At 43.9% G+C, this 27793-nt stretch overlaps 1 protein-coding gene and 1 non-coding gene across 2 annotated transcripts in view; both read right to left on the bottom strand.

Moving 5' to 3' along the window:
* CFAP58 (cilia and flagella associated protein 58) overlaps positions 1-27793 on the bottom strand; it is a 130786-nt gene that overhangs the window by 96461 nt on the left and 6532 nt on the right. The window contains exon 2 of the mRNA XM_056850450.1: positions 4529-4810. Within this exon, the coding sequence (XP_056706428.1) occupies positions 4529-4810 (282 nt within the window). The remainder of the gene's footprint in view (positions 1-4528; positions 4811-27793) is intronic.
* TRNAD-GUC (transfer RNA aspartic acid (anticodon GUC)) lies at positions 13020-13093 on the bottom strand. The gene has a single exon. It is a non-coding gene; the product is annotated as a tRNA-Asp (tRNA).

Below are 27793 nucleotides of genomic sequence, written 5' to 3'. Positions count from 1 at the left end.
GTTCCATCACAGAGGGTAGGGAAACCATTCTGAACTTGGAAACTCGTAAATATTTATTCAAAAATCTGAGATCAATAATGGGTCTAGAGCCCCCATCCTTCTTATCAACCATAAAGATACGAGAAAAGAATCCCAAACATGGGAGGTTAACCTTTTCAACAGCACCCTTTAGGAGAAGTTCACCTAGTTGGGGTGCAAATTCTGGGAGTGGGTTATCTGCCGCAGAACTGGCAGAGAAACAAGTAGGAATGGATTTAAACTCCAGGTGGTAACCCTGGGAAATAACCCTGAGAACCCAGGTATCAGAACAGATAGCCTGCCAGGCCTCAGAAAACTTAGCCAACCTATTCAGGAACGGTAGCCCCTCCTCTGAGGGTTGCGGAAATAGTCAGAACTTTTGTGAGGATTGTCTCTGATCCTTGTTTTGGGGGTTAGGGTTAGAGCGTTGCTTGAAAACGTGTTTTGGTCTGGGTTGCTGATGTTGGAATTTATCCTGTTGAGGATACGGGTGAAATCTTTGAAATCTCTGGTATCTGTTGAAGGAGGGGCCGAAAGATTGCTGACGGTATTGAGGTTTGTCCCTTTGTTGTTGGTGAAAAGGAGGAGCCACCCCTAGAGAACGGGCGGTCTGGCGGTCCTTCTTGAGATTCGTGAGGAAATCTGTGGTTGACGAAGCAAATAGGGTATCGCCTTCAAATGGGAGATCCTCGATGAGCGATCTCGTGTCCAACGGAAGGGCAGTAGAGCGAAGCCAGGAGTGGCGGCGTAGAGTGATTGCTGAAGCCATCGTTCTAGCTGCACTATCTGCTGCATGTTTGCCTGCGTTGATCTGCTGTCTCGATAAGCGAGTGGCCTCTGCTTTGATAAGACGCATGGCATTCTTAGACTCCTCTGGAAGCAGGTCGATATGAGGGGCAGCCTTTTCCCACAAGAAAAGCTGGTACCCCCCCCATGATGGTTTGATAGTTGGATATACGGAAACTCAGAGCAGAGGAGGTGTATGTCCGTCTGCCCAGCTGATCCAGTCGTTTACTCTCTTTGTCGGCAGGGGTTGAATGTGGTCCCTGGCGCTGTCGAGATTGCATCTCCGTGGTCACTATGGAGGAGGGCGGAGGGTGAATTGTGAGGAATTCAGCCGACTCAGATTTTGTCCTATACAGGTTTTCCACCTTCTTAGAAGAAGCTGGTAAGGAAGCAGGTTTCTTCCAGAGAGATGTAGCTATCTCTGAGAGGTCCTCCAGTATGGGGAAGGCAGCAATGCCCGGTGTATCAGGGTAGAGACGACTAAGGATCTTGTCCTTGGGCCTATTGTCCGTTGTGGAAATATTAATGTCCAATGCTTCAGCCATCCTTATCATTTGCTCCGTCCGGAGCTTGAGGTCTTCAGATGGTGAAATAGCATCTGTGTCCCCCACCAGTTCATCTGGTGAGGGTTCTGATACATCTTCAGAGCTTTCATCCTTTGACCCTGTTTCCTCTAGTTCGGACTCCGGTCTAGGAGTGCGCTGAGTCAGAGGGGTAAATGGGGAGGGCAGTTGAGGTGTGTGAAGGACCACCGGTTCGCCCCTGATGGAGAGCTGTCTAAAGCGGCAGAATTCAATCCAGTCCTTGACCAACTCGGGGGAAATTGTGGGCCCAGAAGTGGAGGGGGCTGGTTGGAAAATCTGTTGTGGTACCGAGGGGGTCGGTACCATGGAAGCTGGGTCTAGCGGGTCCGGATCCGTAATCAAAAGAGGGTCCTCGAGAGGATCCAGGTCTGCTTCAGAGTAGGAGTGGAACGGAGAGTCCAGGTGAGGCGAGGGCATCCTCGGTACCGAGGGTGGTACCGAGGGCGGTGCCGATGGTGGTACCGAGGGCGGTGCCGAGGGTGGTACCGAGGGCGGTACCGAGATGGAGACGTCCGGTGCCAGAGGTCTTGGTGTCTCCGCAGGCCTCTTATGCACTGGATGGCTGGAGCTAGATTGCTTCTCAAGATGTTTCGTCTTGCGCTTGTGTTTCTTATGGCCCCGGGACGGATCCGAGGAGATCGGATCCGAGGGTCTCGGTGTCGAACTGGTACCAGGGATCGGTACCGATCTGGTCGACTGCGTATCTCCCGGGGTCCTAGAACCCGTCGAAGGGGAGGGGGCCGAGAGGGCCTTTTTCCACAATTCGGCACTCAGCCGGTGCGCGCGAGCATTGCGAGACCGGGTAGAGAAGCCTTGGCATATGGAGCATTTAGACACGTTGTGCTCTTCGCCTAAGCAAGTTAAGCAGAGTTCATGTTGATCTGAGTGCGGTATCTTGGCCGGGCACTTCTTACAGATCTTAAAGGGGGCCTTAGAGGCCATCACGTAGTTCAGCTTTATTTGTTAACGTCCTTTAATTACTTATTTTATTTTTAAGTTTCTTTCTTCTTTCTTTTCTTTTCTTTTTCTTTTTTTTTTTTTTGTAGGGGAAGAGAAGAAGGGCCGGGGACGCGGCCCACAGAACTTACGAACTCGGAGAGGTAAGGCAAGGAGCTCCAATCCAGGCGGCGGCAAAAAAGGAACTGAGGAGGGAAGGGGATGCCCCGCCCAGAAGCATGCGGGCTGCACGGCGCGAAGGCCGGCCCCGCCTGTGAGGGAGGGGCATCCCCCGGTTGAGGACTAAGGCTATTGAATTTTTTCCGGCGGCAGGCCTGCGCGCAGGCGCAGTCCCACATGTGGGGCTGCACCGAAGACAGAAGATGAAACAAAAGAAATGCTGCAGCTCCCCACCAGGGACTTCCCGCTCCATGGCCGCTGCTGCTGCCTGTTCATCACCACCACCACCTCATGGTGTCTCTGGTCAGTTTCAGCTGAGCAAGCCCCAACACACGCCGCCACAAGAATGAGTCCAGTAGCGCTCTCCGCAGCTTGGGCAACCATAGAGCCAAACAGCTGAGGGGAGGAGGGGCCCAGGAGCCGACAAAGGGTGCCGGTTGACAGCCGCAGCGGCTTGTGACCTGCCCGCCATCAGCACAGAGTAGCGTTTTCAGGGGGGAGGGACTCTGATGGCCCACATTTTCACGGTGATTTCTTCATTGATGGGATTTACTTTTGCTACTCCTGGAATTCCTTCAAGACAATAAGCCCCCATGCATAGAGTTTAGAAAATTCAGATCAGAAAACCGTGCGTCTTGCTGTTTTTCCTTTTCCCCTTGTTGTTCTGTTTTTCTCCTTGCATGAAGGCAGCATTCTCACACTGCTACTCTGAAGTGGCACAATACATTCTCCCCTCACAAATTTAGCACCTTATTCTGCTGCATGTGAAGCCCAGGCATGAGTGAAGATTTGTTTCAGCATTCTGTTCTTCAGTTGCCATATGGTTATTCTCGCAATGCATAGGTAACAAACCCTTTTTCCCCCAAAGCAACTAGTTAGTGAAATGCAGCAAAATTACTATCTCTGACAGAATTATTTTCCACACTGAAATTAAGCATAGGGTTTCAAGCTGTAGGCCTGTAGGCTGAAGAATCTTTACAGAAACAAGCATTTTCTGAAAAGCATACTTAAATCATCTAATGAAAAATGTTACTGTAATGCTTAGAAAAGATTTAGTCAATGTCATTGACTGGGTCACCCAGTTAGAATGGAGAATATCTATATGAATCCTGACACTATCTACTGCGCACGATTCCTGTAGTAGCCAATTGTCAAACGCTCTCCGGCATTCAAGTCTTAAACTCCAACTTTAACTGCACTTTTAAAATCAGTATTTTCGACCACTGAAACTACAAGGACAGTCTACATTAGGCAGGCTGGACATTACCAGAATATTACTGGAGCACAATTAGGTCCCAGTTACTCAGGTGAATTTCATTTTTTGCAACCTGAATAAATGGACTAGTTGCTTTGAGAAACTCGCCCTAACACTCCTTTGCTCTAACCTTGATTATCTTGGCTTACTAAATCTTGCTGGAAGAGTTCAGGAGATGGCCCAGAAGTACCTTATATAAATAAATAATTCACTTTTATCTGAAAAACTATGATTATTAAAGATAGATAGGTAGATAGCAGGTAGGTAGGTAGGTAGGTAGGTAGGTAGGTAGGTAGGTAGGTAGGTAGGTAGGTAGGTAGATAGATAGATAGATAGATAGATAGATAGATAGATAGATAGATAGATAGAACCAATTGATGCAAGTATTGAGGAACTAAGGCTCTCCAAGCTTCTAGTAGGTCAAAGACACTTTTTTCTGAAGAACAGTTATGTGGCACAAAAATCATGCCTTTAGTAGAGTCAATCGCTACAGTCATACTTGCAATGGGAATGAACTCAATCTGACTCACAAACATCAACATCAGTGCAACAGAGGCTTGCTTTTCATCAGTTTGGATCTCTAAAAACTAGAGCTACAAATCAAAATTCTAGACTCATTTTCAAATGTAATTAATGTTAATATGTACTGTAAATACGTGTGTCTTTCTAAACAAAGTCTCTGTAAAAGTACCATGAAAATATTCAGATCCTGCAAATATCTTCTCAGTCTATCAGTTATGAAATTATTTATTATGTGATGTCCATTTACCCTTTTCAATGATGCTATTGTAGTCTGATCATCCTGAGAGAGCTTCAGGGCAGTAGCAACTTTAGCTGAATTCACCACAATCTCTGCGTTAAGTTCTCTGCATTTTGCCATGAGACGTTTTTCATTCTCATAGGACTTTTTCATAACTGCATGGAGCTTCTCATATTCCACACGAAATTTTTCCAAGCTTTGATCTCCTGTAAGCTCATTGATGACTTCTTGGAAGTCTTTTTCCAAGGCATCAAAGACATTTTCTTCTATTGCAGGCTTGTCATACCGGTCCTGGATGAAAGGAACAGAAGAATTTATCAGTCACCAAAGGCATATTGATAAAGATAATAATGTACACCAAGATATAGATATAATAGCTCCAAGGAAACTTTTTTTTAATGAAACAGCCATTATGGCAATTCTATTCCATTCTATTTTAAATACAATTCCTCTTTAAAAAGGCAGTTTTTTTAATATTGCTTCAGCCCATCTATAAAGTCCTACCATTGAGCAAAATGTTCAGTTATCAAGTACATTTTAAATCCCAATGTGTTTATATCACCACAGTTACTAACTTTTGTTTATATACTTCCTGAAGCTGTAAAGTAGATTATGTTTTCACATGAGCAGTTAAATATCTGTCCCGCCTTAAAGATATACTCCAGACCTATCAACACAGCTAATGCTGCAGTTCCAGGAAGGCCAAAAACTTGGCATAAGATAATGCATGCCTGGCTGGCATAAGTTTGACAAAAGTTGTAAAAAGCTGTACTGGCCCATGCATGATCCAGAACAAGAAAAAAAATCAATTACCTTTTATTAGGGCCAACCAAAACTGCACAAAACATTGTGCAAGCTTTCGAGCTCATCAGAATCCTTCATCAGGCTAGATGTGAACAAAATTTTAAAATGAAGGAGGAAAAAGTTATGATTTGGCATGGGACAGTATAACTATTTGACCAGTCTGGAATACTCCAGTTTTGCTCTACACTTCTGTACTTTCTCTAAAACAGAAAGTTGGTGGTCAGTAGTTTGATCTGATAAAGTTCATCTTAAATTCTTAATTCCTATTTATCTAGGAAGTAAATACAAGTTTACCCATATCCACTCTTAACCTTACTCCTCTAACAAATAACAGAAGGCTAAATTAAATTATAAAGTATTATAATTTATAAAGAATTATAAAGTACAGTTATTTCTCAAGCCCATGGAGTATCCATAATGTGATGTGATCGGCATGCTCCCACTTCTCCAGCTCAACAGCTGAGCTCATATACCCAATTACAACTAGGTGGACTAGAGATAATGTACTGATGTTATATTCATGCTACAAACTTCAGAGATATAATGAAGGGAGACATTGTACACACATGTATGTGGGGGAAGTCCCAGTGTAATCAATGAGAGTTAGTTCTGCAAACGTGGCTACGGTTGGCCCGCCGGTCAACTGGCAAGTACTGTCAATTGACTGCTTGTTATTTGACTGCGGTCAAATATTGTGAAATATTCCATGAAGTCTCCCTCTTTTTTACTTAACTGTGATGCCATCTACTGTACTAACAACAGCAAGAGTGTGAGCTACTTAATCCTTTAGCATTCAGGAGTAGATCTAGCAGCAAAGCTTCTCCTGTTGGCTTATACCTGCAGGCATTTTCAAGTTGGAAGGACTGATCTAACGCCACTGACGTTAACAGTTGCTGCTATTTTATTTTATTTGTTTTAATTTAGGTTTTTTTTAAAAAAAAATGAAACTGTATGCTAATCTTGGTATTCCAGGATAAAAGCCAGAGAGGAATGATTCATTAAATTATTCATTTCCATTCTGTATGGCTAAATGTGCCTTCCATGGAGATAGGTCACGATGGGTAGCCGTGTTAGTCAGTCTGTAGCAGTAGAACACATGAACACATGAAGCTGCCTTACACTGAACCAGACCCCTGGTCCATCAAAGTCAGTACTGTCTACTCAGATCGGCAACGGCTCTCCAGGGTCTCAGGTAGAGGTGTTTCACGTCACCTACTTGCCTAGTCCCTTTAACTGGAGATGCTGGGGATTGAACCTGGGACATTCTGCATGCCAAACAGATGCTCTACCATTGAGCCACAGCCACTGAGCAAGAGTCCAGTAGCACCTTAAAGACTAACAAAAATTCTGGCAAGGTATAAGCTTTTGTGAGTCACAGCTCTCAAGAAATGAGTCACAGTTCTGAAGAAGTGAGCTGTGAGTCATGAAAGCTCATACCCTGGCAGAAATTTTGTTAGTCTTTAAGGTGCCACTGGACTCTTGCTCTTTTCTACTGCTACAGACAGACTAATATGGCTACCAATTGTGATCTGTCTCCAAATGATTCATGTTTATAGAAAATGTACCTAACATGATAAAGTCATTACATTAAAAAAAAAAAAGGTTCATTGCCTTGGATCCAAACTAATGTTTTCCATCTCCCCTCTCTTAGAGTAGCTGAAATATTCTCCAAAAGCCTGTCCCATCCCCCAGAAAAATCATGCTTCACAGCCAGAAGTTGCAGCCATGGAAACATTAGTCTGGATCTAACCCATTGTTTCAGAATAACAATTAACTATTTTTGTAATTAGCATAAGTATCAAAACTGCTGATGATCAAAGCACTTTTTTGTTGTTGTTCCAATTAAATTAATGTTTTAAAATACCCATCTAATATTTGACAAAATTTGACCAGTCAATTGACAAATGATTTTTTATTAATCAAAGAGGCAACCCAAAGCATGTCTAGGACCAGGTTACTTTGGCATTAACCATTTAGTCATTGCCCTTCCAACACTGATTTAGATTCAGACTAGACAACAGGCAGCCTCTCTGACTCTTTTGTATGTCTCATGAGATTTTCATACAGAACAATTCAATAATGGCAGTATGGCATTCACAAGGCTCAGAAACCAGAAGGTACCACCATCATTCCATTGGAGCTTACTTTCATTGGAGGGTTTCTAGACTACATAATAGACTATATTCCATTAACTACCATATATTTGTGAGCAAATGTTTCACTGCTTAATACATCCAAATTAAGATTGTGAGTTTTAACAATGCACACATTTGCTGAGGATTAGCGCCTACCACATACATGCAAGTGTATGCAATTCTTAATTACTATAGAGGGAAAAATGCAAACCAGTCCTATCATTCATGGTAAATGGTCCTTGATGCTGAACCAGTTACATAATACAATTTGTTCCATGAACAATTTCTGATTATGTTTACTCTCTTTGGGAATGTAAGCCCAGCATATCAGATGGCTAACCTATTTCAAGGTGCGTGGAGAATTCTAAACTATTCCAAGAAGGAGTTTTACAGCTGAAAAGTTTTTCCATACCTGGTAGCTAAATCCATCCTCTCATAATTTAAAGCCACTGCTCCTACTCTATCCCTTCTCAGTGTTCTGTAAGGCTATTGTATGGAATTGGATCAAAAGCCCCGTTGAACCTGGGGATGGCGGAATTACATTAATCTTGTCTACCAACATAGTTGTTAACTTTCTCAAAAAAAAAAACCAACCTAGATTGGTCTACAATAAAAAAACATGCTTAATAAAGCCTTCCTGGTCACTAATCATCATCCCATTTTCCTCTGTATTCGTAACAAATTGATTGTGTTATTCTTTCAAGTAATATCTTTCCAAGTATAGGTCAATATATCACTCTTATACAATTACACCATCACTGACTCTACAACCAACAATACAATACCCTACAATAAAGCCATTTATATTAATAATGGCTTAAAATTTAATGCTGTTCTCTACACATGATAAACTGCTTGCTGACAGAAAAATATGAGTGAAATTAAACTGAGGTAAAGATGTTTTGTGGGCTAAGGAGAGTAGTGAGGCTGCTTCTACTTTATTCTGCCATTTTGAGGTCATGCCAGACTCAGTTATTCATCCCATAAAAGCTTGGTTTATTGTCCCCAGGTTTGCCTAGAGTATCAAGAAACACAGGCTGAGAACATTTCAATTAAGAAAGGACAAAGCTAAGGGGGAAAGCAACTGCTAGATGAAGGGCCAGAAGGACTGTTTGCAGCGTGATATGGAGGAAAACTGCATTAGAAGTCACAAAGAAAATGGGTTCTCTAAAACAAATTCCAGTAGACAGAGCCGACACTCATATTCAGCAGACAGTGATTTGGCAGTAAGAAAAAAAAAAGAAATAATTGAGATAGAGAAAGCAGGTTGTGGAAGCAGGGTGTGGAAGACGGAAAATATTGGTAGATGCAAAGAAGACAAATGAATAGGAATAGATTATAGAATGGAGAAGAAAGGATTTCAGGAGGAGAAGCAAGCAGTAAAACTAGGATAAAGGGGTGGAGAAGGTGATGGGAAAGTTATGACAGAAAAAAACAGACAAAGAGATCAAGAGATAACAAAATAGAGGGATAGGATAAGGATGAGGAATATGAATGGGGGGAAATCCAAGGTATACCAAGAGTGGTGACCAAGATGCTTCCACGTGGAGTGTTTTACAAGCCTGGCATGGTGATTCAGCATACCTGTAATCCACAAGGCACATCAGGATCAGCAAAATGTTGACCACTGCTAAAGTGGGAATAACAGGATCTGCACAAGTTCCATGATAAAAACCAGTTACTGTGAAAATCCTACCCACTATTTCATGCCTCCTTAGCACTCAGTGCTATGGTTCAACACCATCAGTGAGTGACAGCTATCTGGACAACCCTATGGGGAACTGAATCTGGGAAAGGGGCAAAACAGGCTTAAAGTCATGGATGTATGAAAAGAAGGAACTGTGAGAAAGGAAGAGACTCGAGACAGTAGCGCTATTCACTAGTAACACTAAACACACTTACAATGCAATTATAGTGGTGTATAATTGATTTTTCTTTACAGTTACATTGAGTAATTCTCATGTTACATTCAACACAAGTACTGCTCAACCTGTGTTGGAGACCACACATTTATCCAGGTACTGGTTCCTGGCTTCATTTGTAAAATGAGTGCATGTTGGTTCTTTCTTACAAACAGGTGAACGCATGTATAAGCAGGATGTACATATGTTCACGTTATCTTGTGAATAGGGGTAGAGGAAAGAAGCAGAAAGGGGAATGGAATGAGATGAAAAGTAGGTGACAGCTAAGAAGGCAAAATGAAACAGCTGCAAGGCAACCAAATGGAAAAGGTTAGAAACAGCTGTATAATAAAAAGGAAACAAGGGACAATACAAATCCACGGAGGACAGTTGCCTTACACTCCAATGCACTGGTCAGAAGGATGGGGGTTAAAAAGGGGAATAATACAGAATATTTACATTATGTACAAATACTTCATAGGGTTGCCATGAGTCAGAAGTGCCTTGATGGCACTTAACACATGCAAATACTTATTCTGAATCTGGTAACACAGAATACTCAAGGTTATTCAAGGTTACTAACACCTTGGTTACCTTTGTTCATATGCAAGAACATTAAGGGCATTTAATATTAAAATTATTTTGAATATACATCCAAAATATAAAGGTGTGGCAAGGATGTTCAGGAGGCTCAAAAAAGTCCACTCCCCCTCTGCAATTTATAAAAGAAGAGGATCATATCACTAACATAAGTAGAAAAAAAGGCCAGTTTAGGTCACAAAGGATGCAACCCCAAGCAGGTGTATGTTTCATATAATTCAAGAGCGCTTACTCCTGAAGTTCTCAGGATTTCAGCCTAACAGTGTAAATTATGCAATTACTTATTTCAGTGTGAACGGAGCCGTCTTAACTCATGCGCATGCTGGGCAGTTGCCTGGGGGCCCCATGAGCATAGGGGGCCCATGCTAATCTGTGCATGTTGTGACTTGCTGTCAATGAATAAATGAATACTATACTAAAGGGCAGCAGGAAAAGAGGAAGACCCACCAAGAGATGGATTGACTCGATAAAGGAAGCCACAGCCTTCAATTTGCAAGATCTGAGCAAGGCTGTCAAAGATAGGACATTCTGGAGGACTTTCATTCATAGGGTCACTGTGTGAACAGACTGCTGGACTTGATGGGCCTTGGTCTGATCCGGTAGGGCCTTTCTTATGTTCTTAGGGTCGCCATGAGTCGGAAGCGACTTGACGGCACTTAACACACACATACTAAAGTATCAATTCACAGTGGGTAGCCGTGTTAGTCTGTCTGCAGTAGTAGAAAAGAGCAAGAGTCCAGTAGCACCTTAAAGACTAACAAGAATATTTTCGGGCAGGGTAGGAGCCTTCGTGAGCCACAGCTCACTTCTTCAGACACCTGCTAGCTGAAGAAGCGAGCTGTGGCTCACGAAAGCTCACACCCTGCCCGAAAATACTTTTGTTCTTCTTTAAGGTGCTACTGGACTCTTGCTCTTTTCTACTACTGCAGACAGACTAAAAGAGCTGTGGCTCACGAAAGCTCCTACCCTGCCCGAAAATACTTTTGTTAGTCTTTAAGGTGCTACTGGACTCTGGCCCTTTTCTACTACTGTGACGGCTCTGGAAAAGTTGAGGCTGCGTCCAAGCGAGGTTGAAAGGCTATCCCGCCTTTCCCCCAGCAGGCAGGGCCGCCGAGGGAGAGAGCGGGAAGGCCGAGACCGCCCGCTAACCTGGGCTTCCAAGGCGATGAAGAGGTGGGAGAGGCCCCCATTGTCGGGCAGAGGCCCCGGATCCAGGGGACGGGGAAGGGGGCAGCTGGGGAGCTTCGTGGAGAAAAGAAACAGGGGGGGGGGCTCACCTCAGACATTTTGGCGGCGGAGGAGGAGGGGGGAGCAGAGCCCCCCGGCGTGGGAAGGAGCGGAAGGAGGACCCCGCTGAAGGGGGCGGGGAGGACTGGCCCTCCGGGCTAGATCCCGCCGCTGTGTACAGCCGCCGGCGCTTTCGTTGCCTGGCAACCCCCTGCCCCTCCCGCCCCGCGTGTCTGGGAGGCCGCGGTGGGGCTGGGAGCGGCTGGAAGGAAACACACTGTGGCCATTTATTCGTGGGAGGTTTTGCATTGGATTTGTCACTCTATAGGTGCACATTTTCCCCCTCTGAATTCGCAAAACTCTGCATGGCGGCTTATTGTTGAGTTTTGAGAATATGGATGGGGGAAAAGTGTATCTAAAGAGTGGCAAATCCAATGCAAAACCTTCCATGAATAAATGGCCACAGCGACCCGGGGGGGGAGGGAGGAAGGGGGGCAGTCTTTCTTAAGTGGGGGGGGGGGACAACACAGGACAGCCCTGACCTGGATGGCCCAGGCTAGCCTGATCTCGTCAGATCTCAGAAGCTAAGCAGGGTCAGCCCTGGTTCGTGTTTGGATGGGAGACCACCAAGGAAGGCCAGGGTTGCTGTGCAGAGGAAGGCACTGGCAAAACCACCTCTGTTAGTCTCTTGCCATGAAACCCCCCCTAAAAAGGGGTCGCCATAAGTCGGCTGCGACTTGACGGCACTTTACACGCACACAACACAACCAACCAAGAAGGCTGCTTTCTGGAAGAGGCATTGCTTCGTCTACCTGCTAGGTTCTGGCCCACTGCCCTCTCCTCCCTCCTGGCAGCAACTCTCCAAGGTCTTTCCCCGGCCCTGACATATGCGGGGGCGCAAGTTCAACATGAGGGTTGCCAGCCTCCAGGTACTAACCCAAAAACAAACCAAAGTGCTGTAATACAATTAGTAAGGGAAAACACAGCACACACGCTCAATATTAAACACAATCCTCTTATATTTGTTGAATAAATTTCTTATTGCAGTATAAATACTCACTGTGATATACCTTATCAATTTATATTCAGACAAATGATATCTTAAGCTGTGGAAAAGTCCATACAACGAAAGAGACCGTGATATGCCAGTCCCAATGCGAGTTGGTGAATATGAGTTCACACAGGACTTTTCCACAGCTTAAGATATTATTTGTCTGAATATAAATTGATAAGGTATATCACAGTGAGTATTTATACTGCAATAAGAAATTTATTCAACAAATATAAGAGGATTGTGTTTAATATTGAGCGTGTGTGCTGTGTTTTTCCTTAGCCTCCAGGTACTAGCTGGAGATCTCCGGGTATTACAACTGATCTCCGGCCGATAGAGATCAGTTCCCCTGGAGGAAATGGCCATTTTGGCCATTGGACTCTACAGCATTGAAGCCCCTGCCCTCTCCAAACCCCGCACTCCCCAGGCTCTGCCCCCAAAACATCCTGCCAGTTGCAAAGAGGGACCTGGCAGCCCTATTCAACATCTAGGAAAGGGCCCTGATTCAACCCTGCATGATACCCATGGGCAGAGTTCTTTGACGCTGCTCTAAGTGCTTCATTTGTAAAAACTAAGCAACACTCCGCGCTCTGACTAGAAACCACATCTTCTGACCTAACAGCCTTTTCCCAGAGGTGTGAGACTTGAACACATGAAGCTGCCTTATTCTGAGCCAGACCCTTGGTCCATCAAAGTCAGTATTGTCTACTCAGACTGGCAGCAGCTCTCCATGGTCTCAGGCAGAGGTCTTTCACATCACCTACTTGCCTAGTCCCTTTAACTGGAGATGCCAGGGACTGAACCTGGGACCTTCTGCATGACAAGCAGATGCTCTACCACTGAGCCACAGCCCTCCTTATAGGACCCCAGCACCTCACACCCTTAAGATTCATGGGGTGGGCCTAGCAATGTCCTATTGAATAGGAGTACTGATGCTAGTAGTTCCAAACACCTTTAGGAATTGTACCACATAGTATCTGTGAATGTCACAGTAGTTCATGGGTCCCCAATTCAGTGCCTTTCCTGGCGCCCGCCAAGTGTTTCAGATAGTGGGTGGGGCTTTTGCCTAGCAAGGCTTCTGATCAGCCGTTGGAGGCATGGGTGGCTATGTTCCAGTCAGCATATGAATGAGAGCACTTTCCACCACCACCACTTATTTTCATATACACAGTGAAGATCTTTGTGCTGTGGTGGCAGCAGCTGCCAAATCAATGTTGTTGTTGTTTTAAAAAGATCTGCACAGCCACTCAAATCTCCAATGGCTGATCAAAAGCCTTGCTATGTTCCAGTCAGCATTTGAAAAATCGGTGTTAAGGAGAAAAATCCACTCTGAAGACCCTTAGAATGCCAGACAACAGCAGTCTCATCCTTCTCTCAGTCCCCAACCAGGCTCTGACCTTTGCTATATTTACAGGCAAAAATCAATTAGTTTCTCCTAGTCTCGATGGTATCTCAGAGAGTCTTTATGGACATCATAGGAAAAGAGCATCCGCCAAGAGTAGCCATTCTAGGGTTTCTGTTTCTCCTAGAGTCTATGATATACCATAGTGTCTACCCTTTGAAGCTGCTATTTCCTCTGGAAGTGATCTCTGGAAGAATTACAGACCCCACCTTGCAGTTGGTGATCCTAGAACTAGATAATGGATAGACAGAACTGACCAGGAATAAAAAAGCTGAGAGTGAAATAGGGAGGAATCATGCCAAGAAGTGGAAGATTGGGGAGGTATTGCAGTGGACAATTTATATTAGGTTTATATGTTCTCGTTATCTTTGATTAACTCTTTGCTTCAATTTCTTTTCAATCCTAATTAAATCATTTTTTAAATACAGTCATATCTTAATATTTCTGCTCCTTTTTCCTTTTGAAACGCTGCTCCTTGGTAGATGTGTCACAATTTATTATTTGGTAGGCAAAATTATTGTCAGACTTCTGAATCCACTATATAAAAAGCAGGCCTTTACTCATGATTTTGTGCAGGCCTCTGTTGATTTGATAAAAGTGTATAGTTTGTGTGTATTGCAACCTTCACCCAATATGAGACTATCTGGGAAATCAGTATATGCACGGCTGTTATCACACTGACAATTAAATTGCATCAGTCTGAAAACAGTAAAATTTGCTGCTTTAGATTAAAGCACTGTAAAAAAATATGTGCAGGCAGGAATCAGCATATGATTAATTTAAAAACTGGTGCCTCCCTTGCCCAATTTATGAAAGCTTATTTTTATTCATATATGTTAGGTACTATTGTGAGTTTGCAGTATATTCATGTGTGCAATGATCCATCCATTGTGAAAGGGTTTTTTTTTGTTGTTGTTTTTGTTCTTAATGGAGTTAGTACTAAAAGTTCTCAAGCAAGTAAACTTTGTGTTGTAAGAAATAGCCTGTTTTATTAGGCATAAAGCAATTCACGCAGATACAGGAGAGAATATAAGAAGAACCCTGTTAGATTGGACCAGTGATTTATCTAGTCCAACACCCTGGCTCACACTGTGGCCAACCAGTTATTCTAGAGGGCAAACGACAAGGCATAGAGGCCGAGGCCTTCCCCTGATGTCGCCTCCTAGCACTGGTATTCAGAGGTATACTGCCTGTGAATGTGGTTCCCTTTAGTCACTATGGCTATTAACCGCTGACAGACCTATCTTCCATGAAACTATCTAATACTTTTTTAAAGCCGGCTATGTCTTTGGCAGTGAGTTTCATATTTTAATCACTCATTGAGTAAAGAAGCATTTCCTTTTGGCTGTTTTGGATCTAGTGCCCTTTAATTCCATTAGATGCCCTCAAGTTCTAGTATTATGGGAGCGAAATAAAAAGTTCTGTCTGCTCTCTCTACCCAATGAATAATTTTATAAATCTCTAGCATGCCCCCTTATTCTTTTGTCCTAGACTGAAAAGTCCCAGACTCTCCAGCTTTTCCTCATACAAAAGGTGTTCCAACACACTAATAATCTTGGTTGCAGTTCTTTGTATTTTTCCCAGTTCTACAGTGTCTGTTTTGAAATACGGTGACAGGAACGGCACACATTACCCCAAATGAGGCCACACCATAGCATAGCATTAGAATATTGGCTCTTTTATTTTCAACCCCTTTCCTAAAAATTCCTAGCACAGAGTTTGCTTTTTTCACTGCTGCCGCACGCTGGGTTGACACAAATGGATGATGCACGGTGTATTATAAACCATGTCAGTTACGAACACATAAAATAGAGATATGCTACAATGCACATGAAACCAACAAAGTAAAAGATGCTTACATGTAGTTTTGGCTAATGAGTATATCTGTTTATCAGTTCTGTGCTTGCAGCTCTGCCCTGACCTGGATGGCTCAGGCTGGCTTGATCTTGGCAGATCTTGGCAGCTAAGCAGGATCAGTTCTGGTTAGTACTTGGATGGGAGACCACCACAGAAGTCCAGGGTTGCTTGACAGACACAGGCGATGGCAAATCACCTCTGTTCATCTCTTGGGGTCTACATAAGTCAACTGTGACTTGACAGCACTTTACACCATAAATCAGAGTTCTAAGGCAGGAGTATAATGCTTCAGGTGAACTGCAGTCACCCAATTAGTGACAAAGTTTTAACATGCTTCATGAGCTATTTCTAAGTTACAAACCAATACTCAGACGCCTCACCACATATGCCTTTAGGGAAATGAGGTAATTCTTAGGGTGAAGATATACACAACTATAATAAAGAAAAGCACTAGGTGGCACTATCCAACCACAATATTATTGTGGCCGTACTGCCTGAGCATTAATTCTTGATGCCAAATACCACCTGTGTTCAACATATGAGGATTTTCTTTACATATTTTTGTAACAGTTCAATGCTGTGCTAAGTACTTTCCTCATTGACTGTTCTTGTGTACAGAACACAATAAATGGGCAAAGAGAAATTGTGTACTTACTCATATTTTATAAGCAGATACTTTATCATTTATCATCCTGAATCAAGTGAACTCAAGGGGAAATAAAGAAAACACTCAGCAGCCAGTTGAGAAGCTGTTCATATGAATGTGCAGGAAACCCCAATAAACTTATGAAGGTCACATCATTTGCATTTCCCCACACTAGTTCCTCTTTCTCTTTTCCTGGAAGCCCCCATATTCTCCCTTTCCCTGCTTTCTTCTCTCCTTCCCACTCACCAACCAACCTTTCTTCTATCTGCCCCCCTCCCCAGTCTTCAGTTTTATTTATTGTTTATTCTTATACCTCACATTTCATCCCAAGGAGGACCCAGACCACCTTACTTCATTCTCTTTTCTTCCATTTTATGCTCATTAGGCTGACAGAGAATGACTGGCCCAAGGTTACCCAGCAAGCTTCCACAAGAGAGTGGGTATCTGAAGCTGGGTCTCCCAGATCCTACTCTGACACACCAACCACTACACTACACTGGCTGTTGGCTCCCCCCACCCCTGGCAGCCTCTTCCTGGGAAAAGTCTGGCCAAGCTGCAAAGGTTGTACAGTAGCAAGTCTCTGAATTGAGTTGTGTGGTGGCCACTTCCAGACCAACCAAGTTGTGCAAGTTGCACAGAAGCTGCAGCTGTGCCCAGGCAGGTTGTCTGATATTGTCTGGTAGCCATTGACACACCTGTGTGAGTTGCACAAATAGTACTGTAGCAAGTTCCTGGTGGTTGCTGCTGGGCCTGGCCTGCTGAATCCACCCTCCAAGTCAGAAGAAAAGGGAGCTGGAGTGGCTTGGGAGGCCACAATAGCCCTGGCAAGTGTTCTCCCCGATACCTTTTATGGACAGAAACCAGTGTTTGAAGGCTGGCAATATTTTTGTGGTTGCCCACAACGGCCACTGAGATCTCAAGCAGCATTCATTTCTTAAAGGTGCAAGCATTGCTTCTATTATTGGGAGGGGGGATTAAGCCCCCCATTTTTATTTCAATTTTTTCTGGGGCTTTTCTGAGGTTTATAGAAAGATAGGTCTCATTTGTTCATGGCACCATTCTCTGGATTTAAGTATCCACAGATGGGACCAAGTTGAAAATTACATATTTTGATAAGAGAATTTCTCTTACCTGTGTAATGTAGGGCTGCCAGCTAACCAAAACAATGGACCTATATATCACATTTTTTCATTGCAAGTGACACAATTTATTTCCTTCCACTAACCTGCTGTTGTGCCTTTGTAGCACTTGCTATGCAGAAATTAGTCACAAGCTTTTCACAGCATAAACCATATCTCCTGATAACTGCTCACCAAGCCGCTATTAAAGGCACAGCTGGCACTTTTAATATAATAGCCGGCATGAGTTTGTTGAGCATTGTGGCCAGAAGTACTTTTCATCAGCCACATCTGATTTGCCCCTTTTTGGAAAATCATAATAAGAATTTTCTTTGTTACTCAGAGAGTACTTATTATAAATGACTTTACTTGGAGCTACCACTGAAATCTATTTAGAAGCTTGCAGGAGATGTTAAATGTTACAGCTATTATTGCCAACAGCTTGAAGCAAGTGTCCTATAGAGGCTTAATGAGATGTCATTCACCAGATGGTATTTATTTACCTCTTTGCCATGAAAAGCTTCACCTGCTCACCAGCATGGTATAGTGGTTATGAGCGGAGGACTCTTATTGGGAGAATCAGGTTTGATTCCCCACCCCTCCACATGAGCAGCGTACTCTAATCTGATGAACCGGGTTTGTTTTCCCACTCCTACACATGAAGCTTGCTGGGTGACCTTGGGCTAGTCCCAATTCTCTCAGAACACTCTCAGCTCCACATACCTCACAAGGTGTCTGTTGTAGGGAGGGGAAGGGAAGGTAATTGTAAGCTGCTTTGAGACTCTTTAAAGGTAGATAAAAGTGGGGTATAAAAACCAACTTTTCATTTCCACACATTTAAGTCCCTTTAAAGGGACAGGACACATTTTCTCTTGGCAACCCTACAATTCATCTCTTGGAGAAAGCAAGGAAAAAAACATTCAGTGTTGGAACTAACACATTAACTACTAGTTCTCAGGTTGGCTTCAAGTGCTGGTTTTGTCCTTTGAAGTGCTCCGTAGTCCCAGGAACAAGTTTCATATAATGCCTTTCCCACGTGATGCTCTTTCTTGAGTTCATCTAGGAAAGTCTTCTCAGAGTCCCCTCTTTTCCAGACATAAGATCTTCCAGGAAACCAAGCAAGGCTTTTATTGTTGTGGTCCCAATCATTTGAAAAAGTTGGTTTTAAAAAGATCTCTTCAAACCATCCTTACAGGTCTTTAGGAAAGTGGTGGAACTGGTTTACAGCCCATTCCTGAAGGGGGGGGCGGCGAAAGTCTTCTGGAGATAGTGTGACCTCGCACGATTACACGCACTTACGCTGGCAGAGAGGCCAGTCCCGCCAGCGGCCGAGCACCGGGGGACCGTGCCTCGCCCCTGCGCCGGTGTGGCCTCTCCGTGGCACAGGCCACGGCGTGGAGAGGCCGCGCCAGCGCAGGGGGCATTCTGGGGGGAGGACCCGCCAGTTAGGCGGCTCCCTATCCCGTTTCGGCCCTGGGGCGAAAGGCCCCGTTAAAATGGCTTGCTCTGTTCCAGTTAGCTTTTTTGTTTTGTTTTCCGGAGTACGTGAAACGGCTTAGGAAGAGGCGCCGCTGCTTTGAGTTGATTTTCCTATTTACTTTTTTATTATATGAATAATATATTATTTTATTGTATGAATAAACTGTGCTCATCCCTTTTCTTTTTTTGCAGATATACCTTATTCCTATAACACATTCACCCCTGACCCACTTCAGTTTAGCTTCAAAAGTAGCTTTGTGACTGAATAGTGCTGGTGGATGATCATGTTTACAAAAAGAATATAGGTACTATATCTCAATTTTGTCAATTTAACTCCAGTAGTTGACCTTGCTAGAAGGGAGTTTAAAATATGGTACACTGATGGCTTTAGTCTTTTTTGGTAGATCAAACACAGGCAGAGATGCTGAACCAGCAGAACAGAATTTCATTTGTGAAGTTCCTCCTCGAGGTTCAATATTTTTTCTGCACTCTTCAATACTTATATCAAGCCACTACATAAGAGTGTCCATAGATTTAGGGCAAACCATTTCATTATGCTGATGATTCTCCAAGCTCTATATTTTTTCTAACTAAGCTTCCAGAAGCAACTATCCCTTTTAAAACAGTGTCTAAAGGCGGTTGTGAAGTAGTTTAAGGTGAATAAACTGGAACTGAATTCACATCACATGGAGATAATGATGATTGGGAAGGACAATATTCTAGAACAAAATGATTTGCCAGCCCTGGATGATTTGTCACTGGGAGATCAGGTGGAAGGTCGGGATGTTTTTGGATCCAACTTGTCTGCCAGAGAAGAACAAGAGTTGGTTTTTATATGCCAATTTTCTTTACCTTTTATGGAGAATCAACCCGGTTTACAATCTCCTTCCTTTCCCCTCCCCACAACAGATATCTTGTGAGGTAGGTGGAGCTGAGAGAGTTCGGAGAGAACTGTGACTGGCCCAAGGTCACCCAGCAGGCTTCATGTATAGGAATGGGGAAACCAACCCGGTTCTCTTCTGGCTGAGTCCATTGGCCTTTGTGTGTGTGTGTATATACACACACACACACACTATTTATTTATATATATATATATATATATATATATATATATATTTACTCTCAGGGTTTTGTGGTTTGGATTATTTTCGTGTGTTTATGTTTTTATTCTTCCTGTGGTATTTGTTGCGAATTGCCTTGAACCTGTGGGACAAGTGGGATAGAAATGTTTTAAATAAAATAAAAAGTGTTGCCTTTACAGACTTTCATATACATATTTCATCTTATGTCTTATAATTAATTCATGCCTTCCAACCCTTTTTGAAACTGTCGATGTACTTGAAACCTCCCGCTTTTTGACACTCAGGTTCTCTTGAGAGAAGCACTTCTACGTTTAATATTTCAAGGATATAATAAAATCACAGCAATTGAAGATGATTAAGTTGTTCAGATGAAGGGAGAAGCAGCAGGTGCCAGATGGCCAGCCTGAAGTGAAATGGATAAAGGTGAGTTCATTTTAATCACATGCTGTCCATGAAAGAATAGCTAAGGGCCTATCCATGCTTTTGAAAATATTCTTCTTATCTGGATATATCTTCAGCATATCATATTTTCTCTTTGTAGAAGTTGCACGATTGCATCCCCCCCAATGTTATGCACACTTACCTAAGTGTAAATCCCATTTAATTTAGTGGGACTTATTTCTGAATAGACATGAAAATACCAAGTACAGACTGCAAAGAAATGCTTAGGGGCTATGAAAAACCAAGAAGCCAGCAGCACCCTACTAAGTGACTTAGCAAAGTGCAGAACTCATCCTGGGCAGGTTCATTATAGTCATGAGCTCTCAACTTGGCCGTGGACCCAGACTATAGGTACCTGAGCTTGGGAACCTCTCCCTGTAACTGTTCAATGATGAAACCCTTCCCCTTCTCAGCACAAAAGGTGCTTTATAAAGAGCTCAGGAAGCATTGCCTGTGCATTTTCAAGAAGCAGTCATCTGGATACTTGCCTTAGAAATTCCTAACATTTTATGATTGGTCCTATCATCATGGAAGTCATTTTATTATTTATTATTTATTTACCTGGTGGTGATTTTGTGATGGCATACAGTACAGTTTCTCAAAATTCCCAAAGTGTCTGTGAGCTCCCAAGGTTGGGGACCTCTGTTCTATAGCAAAGGATGGCATAAACATATATGCAAATAGGGATTGACCACTAGGCTTGCCAGCTCTCTACCACCTCCAGGAGACTTTGGGGGAGGAGACTCACCAAAATAGCATCCTGCAACCTCATAACTCTGTGGTAACCATAGAGTTTTGGGTGAATCCTAGACCATCAGGTTAGTTGCTTCCAGTTATGCTGCCTATTCTCTCCACTCCACTAACTCAGGTATTGTTGCACTTATAAAATTTAACAGTAGTTTGATAACTGAATGAGCCGTTATGCCTCCTGCCAAAGTGTTGCAGCAATAACTGATGAAGCAACTGCAAGAGCTATCATACTTTTTTGGGGAACTGTGGGCAAAATTAAATTAATAACAAATGTCATACCGCACTAGGGTTGCCAACCTCCAGGTACTAGCTGGAGATCTCTTGCTATTACAACTGATCACCAGCCACTAGAGATCAGTTCACCTGGAGAAAAATGGCCACTTTGGCAATTGGACTCTACGGAATTGAAGTCCAACAAGTTTCCATGGCAAAGTGTGGATTTAAACATGGCTTTCCCAGATCCTAGTTTGACACGCTTAACCACTACACACTAAGCTGGAATAGTCATCAGATTTATAAACTGAGCCTGAGCAACTCTGTCCGAGCAAACTGTCTGGCTTCCTCCTGAGGCTGGTTGGTAAATCTGTGGCACTGAGAAACTTGCTTTAACACAGATTTCCTAGTCCATGCCCATAATTCTAACATTACTCTATTTTATCTGTTCCCATTTAACATTCTGTATTAAAGATAGAAATCAAAAACTTGGAGCTGCTATGCTGAAAGGCCAGAAAGAAATATAATAGATTTCTGTGCACAATTCCATATAACTCCAACAGCACCTTAAAGAATAACAATTTATTTCAGCATAGCCTTTTGTGAGTCACTGATGAAGTGAGCTGGGACTCACAAAAGCTTGTGCTGAAATACATTGTAGTTGTCTTTAAGGTGCCACTGGAGTTCTGTTTGATTTTGCTGCTGTAGATTGAGACTTCTATCCTTTTGAAAATAATTATTATCCTATTTTTTTCTGGGCTTTCCTCATAGCAGCTCCGTGTGTGGGGGGGGGGGGTTGTGTATCCCCCAAGAACCATGTTTTTGACAATTACCATAGAGATCTGAACCTGTTTTTCGCACATCTAAATTCTTGGTTACATATCAGGATGAATGAAGAAGGCCGTAATCCGTTGGAGGGCCCGAATGGGAGGTTTATAGCCAGAGGTGGTGTGTGTGTGGCTAATAGGAGATCTGCAGCTAGGTAGGAGAGGCCTCAGGGTGGGGGAAGGCATAGCTATATAGGGCAGGTGGTGTGTGTGGCTAATAGGAGATCTGCAGCTAGGTAGGAGAGGCCTAAGGGTGGGGGAAGGCATAGCTATATAGGGCAGAATAGTTATATGGCATGCAGTTATTATTATTGAATCTTTGGGAGGGGCTGTGGCTCAGTGGTAGAGCCTCTGCTTTCATGCAGAGGGTCCCAGGTTCAATCCCTGGCACCTCCAGTTAGGGACCTGGCAAGTAGGCGATGTGAAAGACCTCTGCCTGAGACCCCGGAGAGCTGCTGCAGGTCTGAGTAGACAATACTGACTTTGATGGACCGAGGGTCCGATTCAGTATAAGGCAGCTTGATATGTTCAATATTTACAAGAGGGGGGAGAGAGATTCTGGGCGAAAACGCATGGTCACTTTATCCTCCTTTAATTCCTGTTTTAGCCAGGATCAAACGCACATTAAGCGAAACGCATGCGTTTGATCCAGGCTGAATCCTGGCTGAAACAAGGATTAAAGGAGGATAAAGCGACCGTGCGTTTTCGCCCTCTGACTTCATGTCTAAAAACCCGCATCTGCTGGCGGCGTTGCTTGAACTCTCTCCCCGCGTTTCATGCGACTACAAAAAGCCACGAGGAGGAAACGCCGGACAGATGTTGCTTTCCTCGCGTGTTGCGCAAGAACAGTCGGCATTTAAGGGCGTCCATCCTTTTCAACAGCAATAAGTTCTGCCTTGTTGGAAACCCCACCGCAGCAAAGTACCCCGCCTCCTCCGGCCGTTTTGCGTAAATCTGCAAAAGTTTGGGAGCTTAGGTAGGCTAGGCGACGAGCAGCCGCTTTTAAAACCCTTCCCCCCCCCCCTTCTCCACCTTTACACGGTCCCGAGGTTCGGCGGAAAGTTGCGAGGGCCGTTCTTATTTTTAGGTGGGGGGGGTGTCCACGGAGCGCAACACCGACCCCCCGGAAATGAGTAAACTCGAAAGTGATCGTACTACGTGAGAGCCAGGAGGGTAAGATGCTAAGAAAAAAAGGGGGGAGAAACTCCAGCTGAACTCTTCCTGTTGGCGGAGGAGGGGGGGGAGAGCCACGGGACCGGAGTTAACTCTTTCATTCAACCCAAAGTTTGTTGCAGGACGCGGTAAGTACAAATGTGTCCCTTCTGCCTTGCATGAAGGCCATCGCGCGTACAGGGCGTTTTAGGGCGAAAACGCACGGCCGCTTGAGCCTCCTTTCTGTTCCAGCCAGGATCGAACGCACCTTCGTGCGTTCGATCCTGGCTGTATCCTGGCTGGAACAGGGAAGAAAGGAGGCTCAAGCGCCCGTGCGTTTTCGCCCCAAGGTGTCTGAACGTCGCCGCGAGGCCAAACTTTGCGAAACGGGTTTGGTGCCATCACGCAAGGAAGGTTTTGTCTTGGGTTTGCCGCGCTCTCGCTGCACATTTCCCCCCATCTGGATTCTCAAAACTCTGCACGGGGGCTTATTGTTGAGTGTCGAGAATGTGGCTGGGGGAAAAGAGCATTTAGAGAGCGGCAAATCCAAGGCAAAGCCTCCGGTGCGTTTTCGCCCGTTGTGTCTTCGGTTTCCTGAGCGTGCTTCCCCTCCATCTTCGACGAGGAGGATATGAGCGGACTCTTCTCCTGTTCTGCTTTCTTTGCTGCCCCCTCCTCCTCCTCCTCCTCCTCCTCCTCCGTTTGCTGCAAGCAGACCTGGGAGATCGCTACTCCGCAGAGCAAACAAGTAGACCCCTTCCCCTTTCCTTATCCCAGGCTGCGCGGCGCGATGGGTGGGATTAAGACCGTATTCTGCGACGAGTCACGGGGGGAATTTGTTCTCTCAACGGGAGAGCAAGCTGGTCTTACTTTTTTTTATTTTACAAAAGAACACATTTTCGAACTATCTTGGGAATTGGGGGTGGACGAGTAGGCACAGTGAAGGGAACAATTCTGAACTGCTTTCTCTTTAACTTGCTGGCGGATGGTGTGTTTTTGCTAAATATGGAATGCATATTCCAACAGCACAGGATGATCCCGAAAAGGGATCGTCCAGTGACGCTTCCAAATTTTGCCAGTTGTTCCAGCATCTGCGTCGTTTTACGGTCAGGCGAATTTTAACAATTGGCTTTTTGCTATGTACATTTTTAACTTATTTTTTAAAAGCGTGCTTAAGGCCAGAGCCTTAAGCCTTTCTTCTGCTGACCGTGCTAGCCAAAGTACACCCTTCTAAGCGCATGGCCTTCAGGGGACTTGGAAAGGTTTAACCCAGCTCAGGATGGGCCTGCAAAATGCCAGTTTCTTCAGTAGTGCCATGTTTGATTTGCTTTTTCTGAAAGTAGGATCGGTAAAGGACGGCTGTTGCTTTAAATTGTATGGATGAAAAATAGCAGTCTGAGAGTCTGTTCCTCAATCTAAGCATTCGTTCTGTTCCTGTGTTCTACAGACCATTTATATGAAACCATAGTTGTCTGAATACCCATCAAACGCTTATTGTCTTTGGAAGACTTGGATTGGTACTTCTACTACCTTGAGCAATCTGTTGATATTTCTGGTAGTTAAAGGTGATATGTACACCAAATATACCACTGTTTCCTCTTATAGCAAAGAGAATGTTTCAAAATATTAAAGTATCAGAAGACATTGCTGTACAAATGCAAAGGGCTTTTATTCATACTTAGGTTTCAGGTAACTTTGGTCTCAAGACATCCATCTCTTCAAGGTTTTCTTTCCTTTCCTTTTATCCCTTAGAAGCTCCTTGATCAATTGATCTTGAGCAGCATATATCTAGTGTTGGAGGGATATAAGGACTGAAACAAATCTTGCCACTGACAATGTAGCCTTGGGTCCCTGTCGCTTAGTAAAAAAGGCATTATGTCAGTCACAGAGGCATTGGATTTGTATATTAAAAGGGGAAATTCAAGGTTTTCTGTTCAGCTATTGAAAGCAAAATATGTTTTATTTGGATCTTCTGATTAATTTTTAAAGACTTCACCAACCGTGGAAATCAGAATTGCCTGTCTTTAGATACTGATCCAGCAGAGACTTCTAAAGTCTACATTTTCATCATGGAACATGCACCAGATTAAATAAATAACACATGCTTTGAGAGATGTATGAGAGCTGGTGCAGCATACTGACTGAGTTGCAGATGGGGAAGTCCTTGATTTGAATCATGACTCATACATGAATTTACCACATGGGCTGAGGCAAGCTGTTATCTCTCAGATTCGGTCCTATTCCCACTGCAATATATAGTGATGAAAGTGTTGGCTTGCCTTTACATTATCTTGTTGTAAACCTTGTAGCAGCCTTGTATGGGACGTTCTTTGAACACTTGAATGTAGTCTGCTTAAAAAGCAGTGTTGGCCCTGCTTAGTATCTGGATGGGAGACCACCAAGGAAGTCCAGGGGTATTGCATAGAGGAGGCAATGGCAAACCATCTCTGAACATCTCTTGCCTTGAAAACCCTACAGGGTTTCCATAAGTCAGCTGCAACTTGATGGCACTTTCCTCCACCACCAGTCTTATTATTTCCATGCCCAACATGTAAAAGATTGTAAGATCAGGTATATTCTGATAATTTGGGGAAGGCACTATTATGTGAGAGAAAGCTACTTTCTGAAGAAGAAGAAGAAGAAGAAGAGTTGGTTTTTATATGCCTACTTGCTCTACTACTTAAGGGAGACTCAAACCGAACATCCTGTGAGGTAGATGGGCCAGAGAGTGTGTGACTAGCCCAAGGTCACCCAGCTGGCTTAATGTATAGGAGTGGGGAAACCAGCTGGGTTCACTAGATTAGTATCTGCCACTCATGTGGAGGAGTGGGGAATCAAACCCAGTTCTCCAGATTAGAGTCCACCACTCCAAACTGCCTTTCATAATATGAGCGATATTAGAAACTACTTTACAGAAATTGAGGTTTAGGGCAGTTCGTACATTCATAATAAAGACATGTTAGCTATGCACGATAGCATTATCACCATAGTTCTGCAAATCCTGTTGCCTGGGGCAGCTGTCCATGGTGACACCTCAACCTCTGGTCAGGAAGTCCAGCAACCTTTCTGAACCACTTTGTAGCCAATGGCTATAAAGAAATTGGTGGGAGTTTCTCTTGTGTTGTACTGAACTTTGGAGCTGCAACCATTTTAATTTTTTAGATGTTTATACCCTGCTTTTCTCCCCAGTGGGGACCCGGACTGGCTTACAACATCATTCTTTTAATCAACCATCCTGTGAGGTAAATTAGCGTGAGAGAGACTGACTTGCCCAAGGTCATCGCCCAACAAGCTTCTATGGCAAAGTGGGGAATTCAAACCCTGGTCTCCGGGATTGTAGTCCAACACCATAACCACTGCACCAATCTGGCTTTTGGTCTGAATGCAGCAGTAGACACCCACACACCCACACACACATTTCTCTCTTATACTAATTCTGCGTGGTCCAAAGTCATGAAAGGAAACTGCTCCCTGGTAGGAGTCCTTTGTATGTGCCAGAAGAATCAATTCTGTAGCTTCTCCCCAAGCAGGCATCAACCCTCAGGACACTGGTTAATGGGGGAGGAGGAACAGTGTGGATGCCTTCCATGTGGCCCAGGGCTTCTCTCATTTATCCAGTAATGCTGGAAGGACAGGCACTGCTGTGGCTTCCACTCCTCCACAGTAGCATAAGAACCCCAGCCTAAAAGCTTGCATCTCTATAGAGATTAAGCTTAGTTGTTTGGTGTAGAGCTGATAAGATTTTAATTAAAATTCTGATTTAAGATTTCATTTTTATTTGGTCTGTAGGTGATGCTAATCACCTTTTTCAGAATAGAGGTAAAAATGGGGACCTCAAGAAATTGTGATGGGAGAGGGAGAATAAACTATTTGGAATTTCCCCTGACCTGGTTTCTTCTTCCAGGAACCAACCACTTGCCTCTATCACTGTTTTCCTTCCTGTTACCTGACATTCAACTGTCCTTAGCATGCTGTGCCTTTCAGAGAACACAGGCCATTTTGGGGAGGGGTCACTTTTTAATTTACAGTCTTGTCAGAGATCCCACATTGCTGTCCTACTGTCATTTACTCAATGATGAAGTTTGCTGTTAAAAGGTGTGATAATTTGACTTGCAGAATTAGTTTGTGTACAGATGGAAAGGATTGTTTAAGTGTTGCTTAACAAAAAATATCCAACAGAAGAAGCTTTCTCCAGCATTGAGCTGCTCCAGTGGGGGCTTCACTTTGAATTCTCGCCTCTTAAGCACTTGCTAAATGTGCAGGAGCCATGCAAAAATGTGACAGTCAGAGGCAGCATCAGCACTGTAACAATTCTCTGCTTTGAATTTATTGCCTGTGCAAATGCAAGGGCAATCACAGCGATGTTGCCGCTGTCAATACAGTGCTTCCTATGCATTTCCCTTGGTCATCCCCTCATTGCCACCTTTTCCTGCTGCATCACAGGAAAGCTTTTTGTCAAAGAAAGGAAGAACCCTCTGGTAGTGCAGTGGTGCAAATGATGGCTGCGAGGGTCTGAAAGCAGTAAAAGGGCACTGATGTGGGTGCAGGTTTCAAAGGTGTGCTCCTTTCAGTCTAGCTGGCATGCTAAC

Source organism: Euleptes europaea, chromosome 5 (genome assembly GCF_029931775.1).
Source record: "Euleptes europaea isolate rEulEur1 chromosome 5, rEulEur1.hap1, whole genome shotgun sequence".
Lineage (NCBI taxonomy): Eukaryota > Metazoa > Chordata > Lepidosauria > Squamata > Sphaerodactylidae > Euleptes > Euleptes europaea.
The sequence above is the reverse complement of the archived record's forward strand: the minus strand, read 5'-3'. Positions and strand labels throughout refer to the sequence as shown.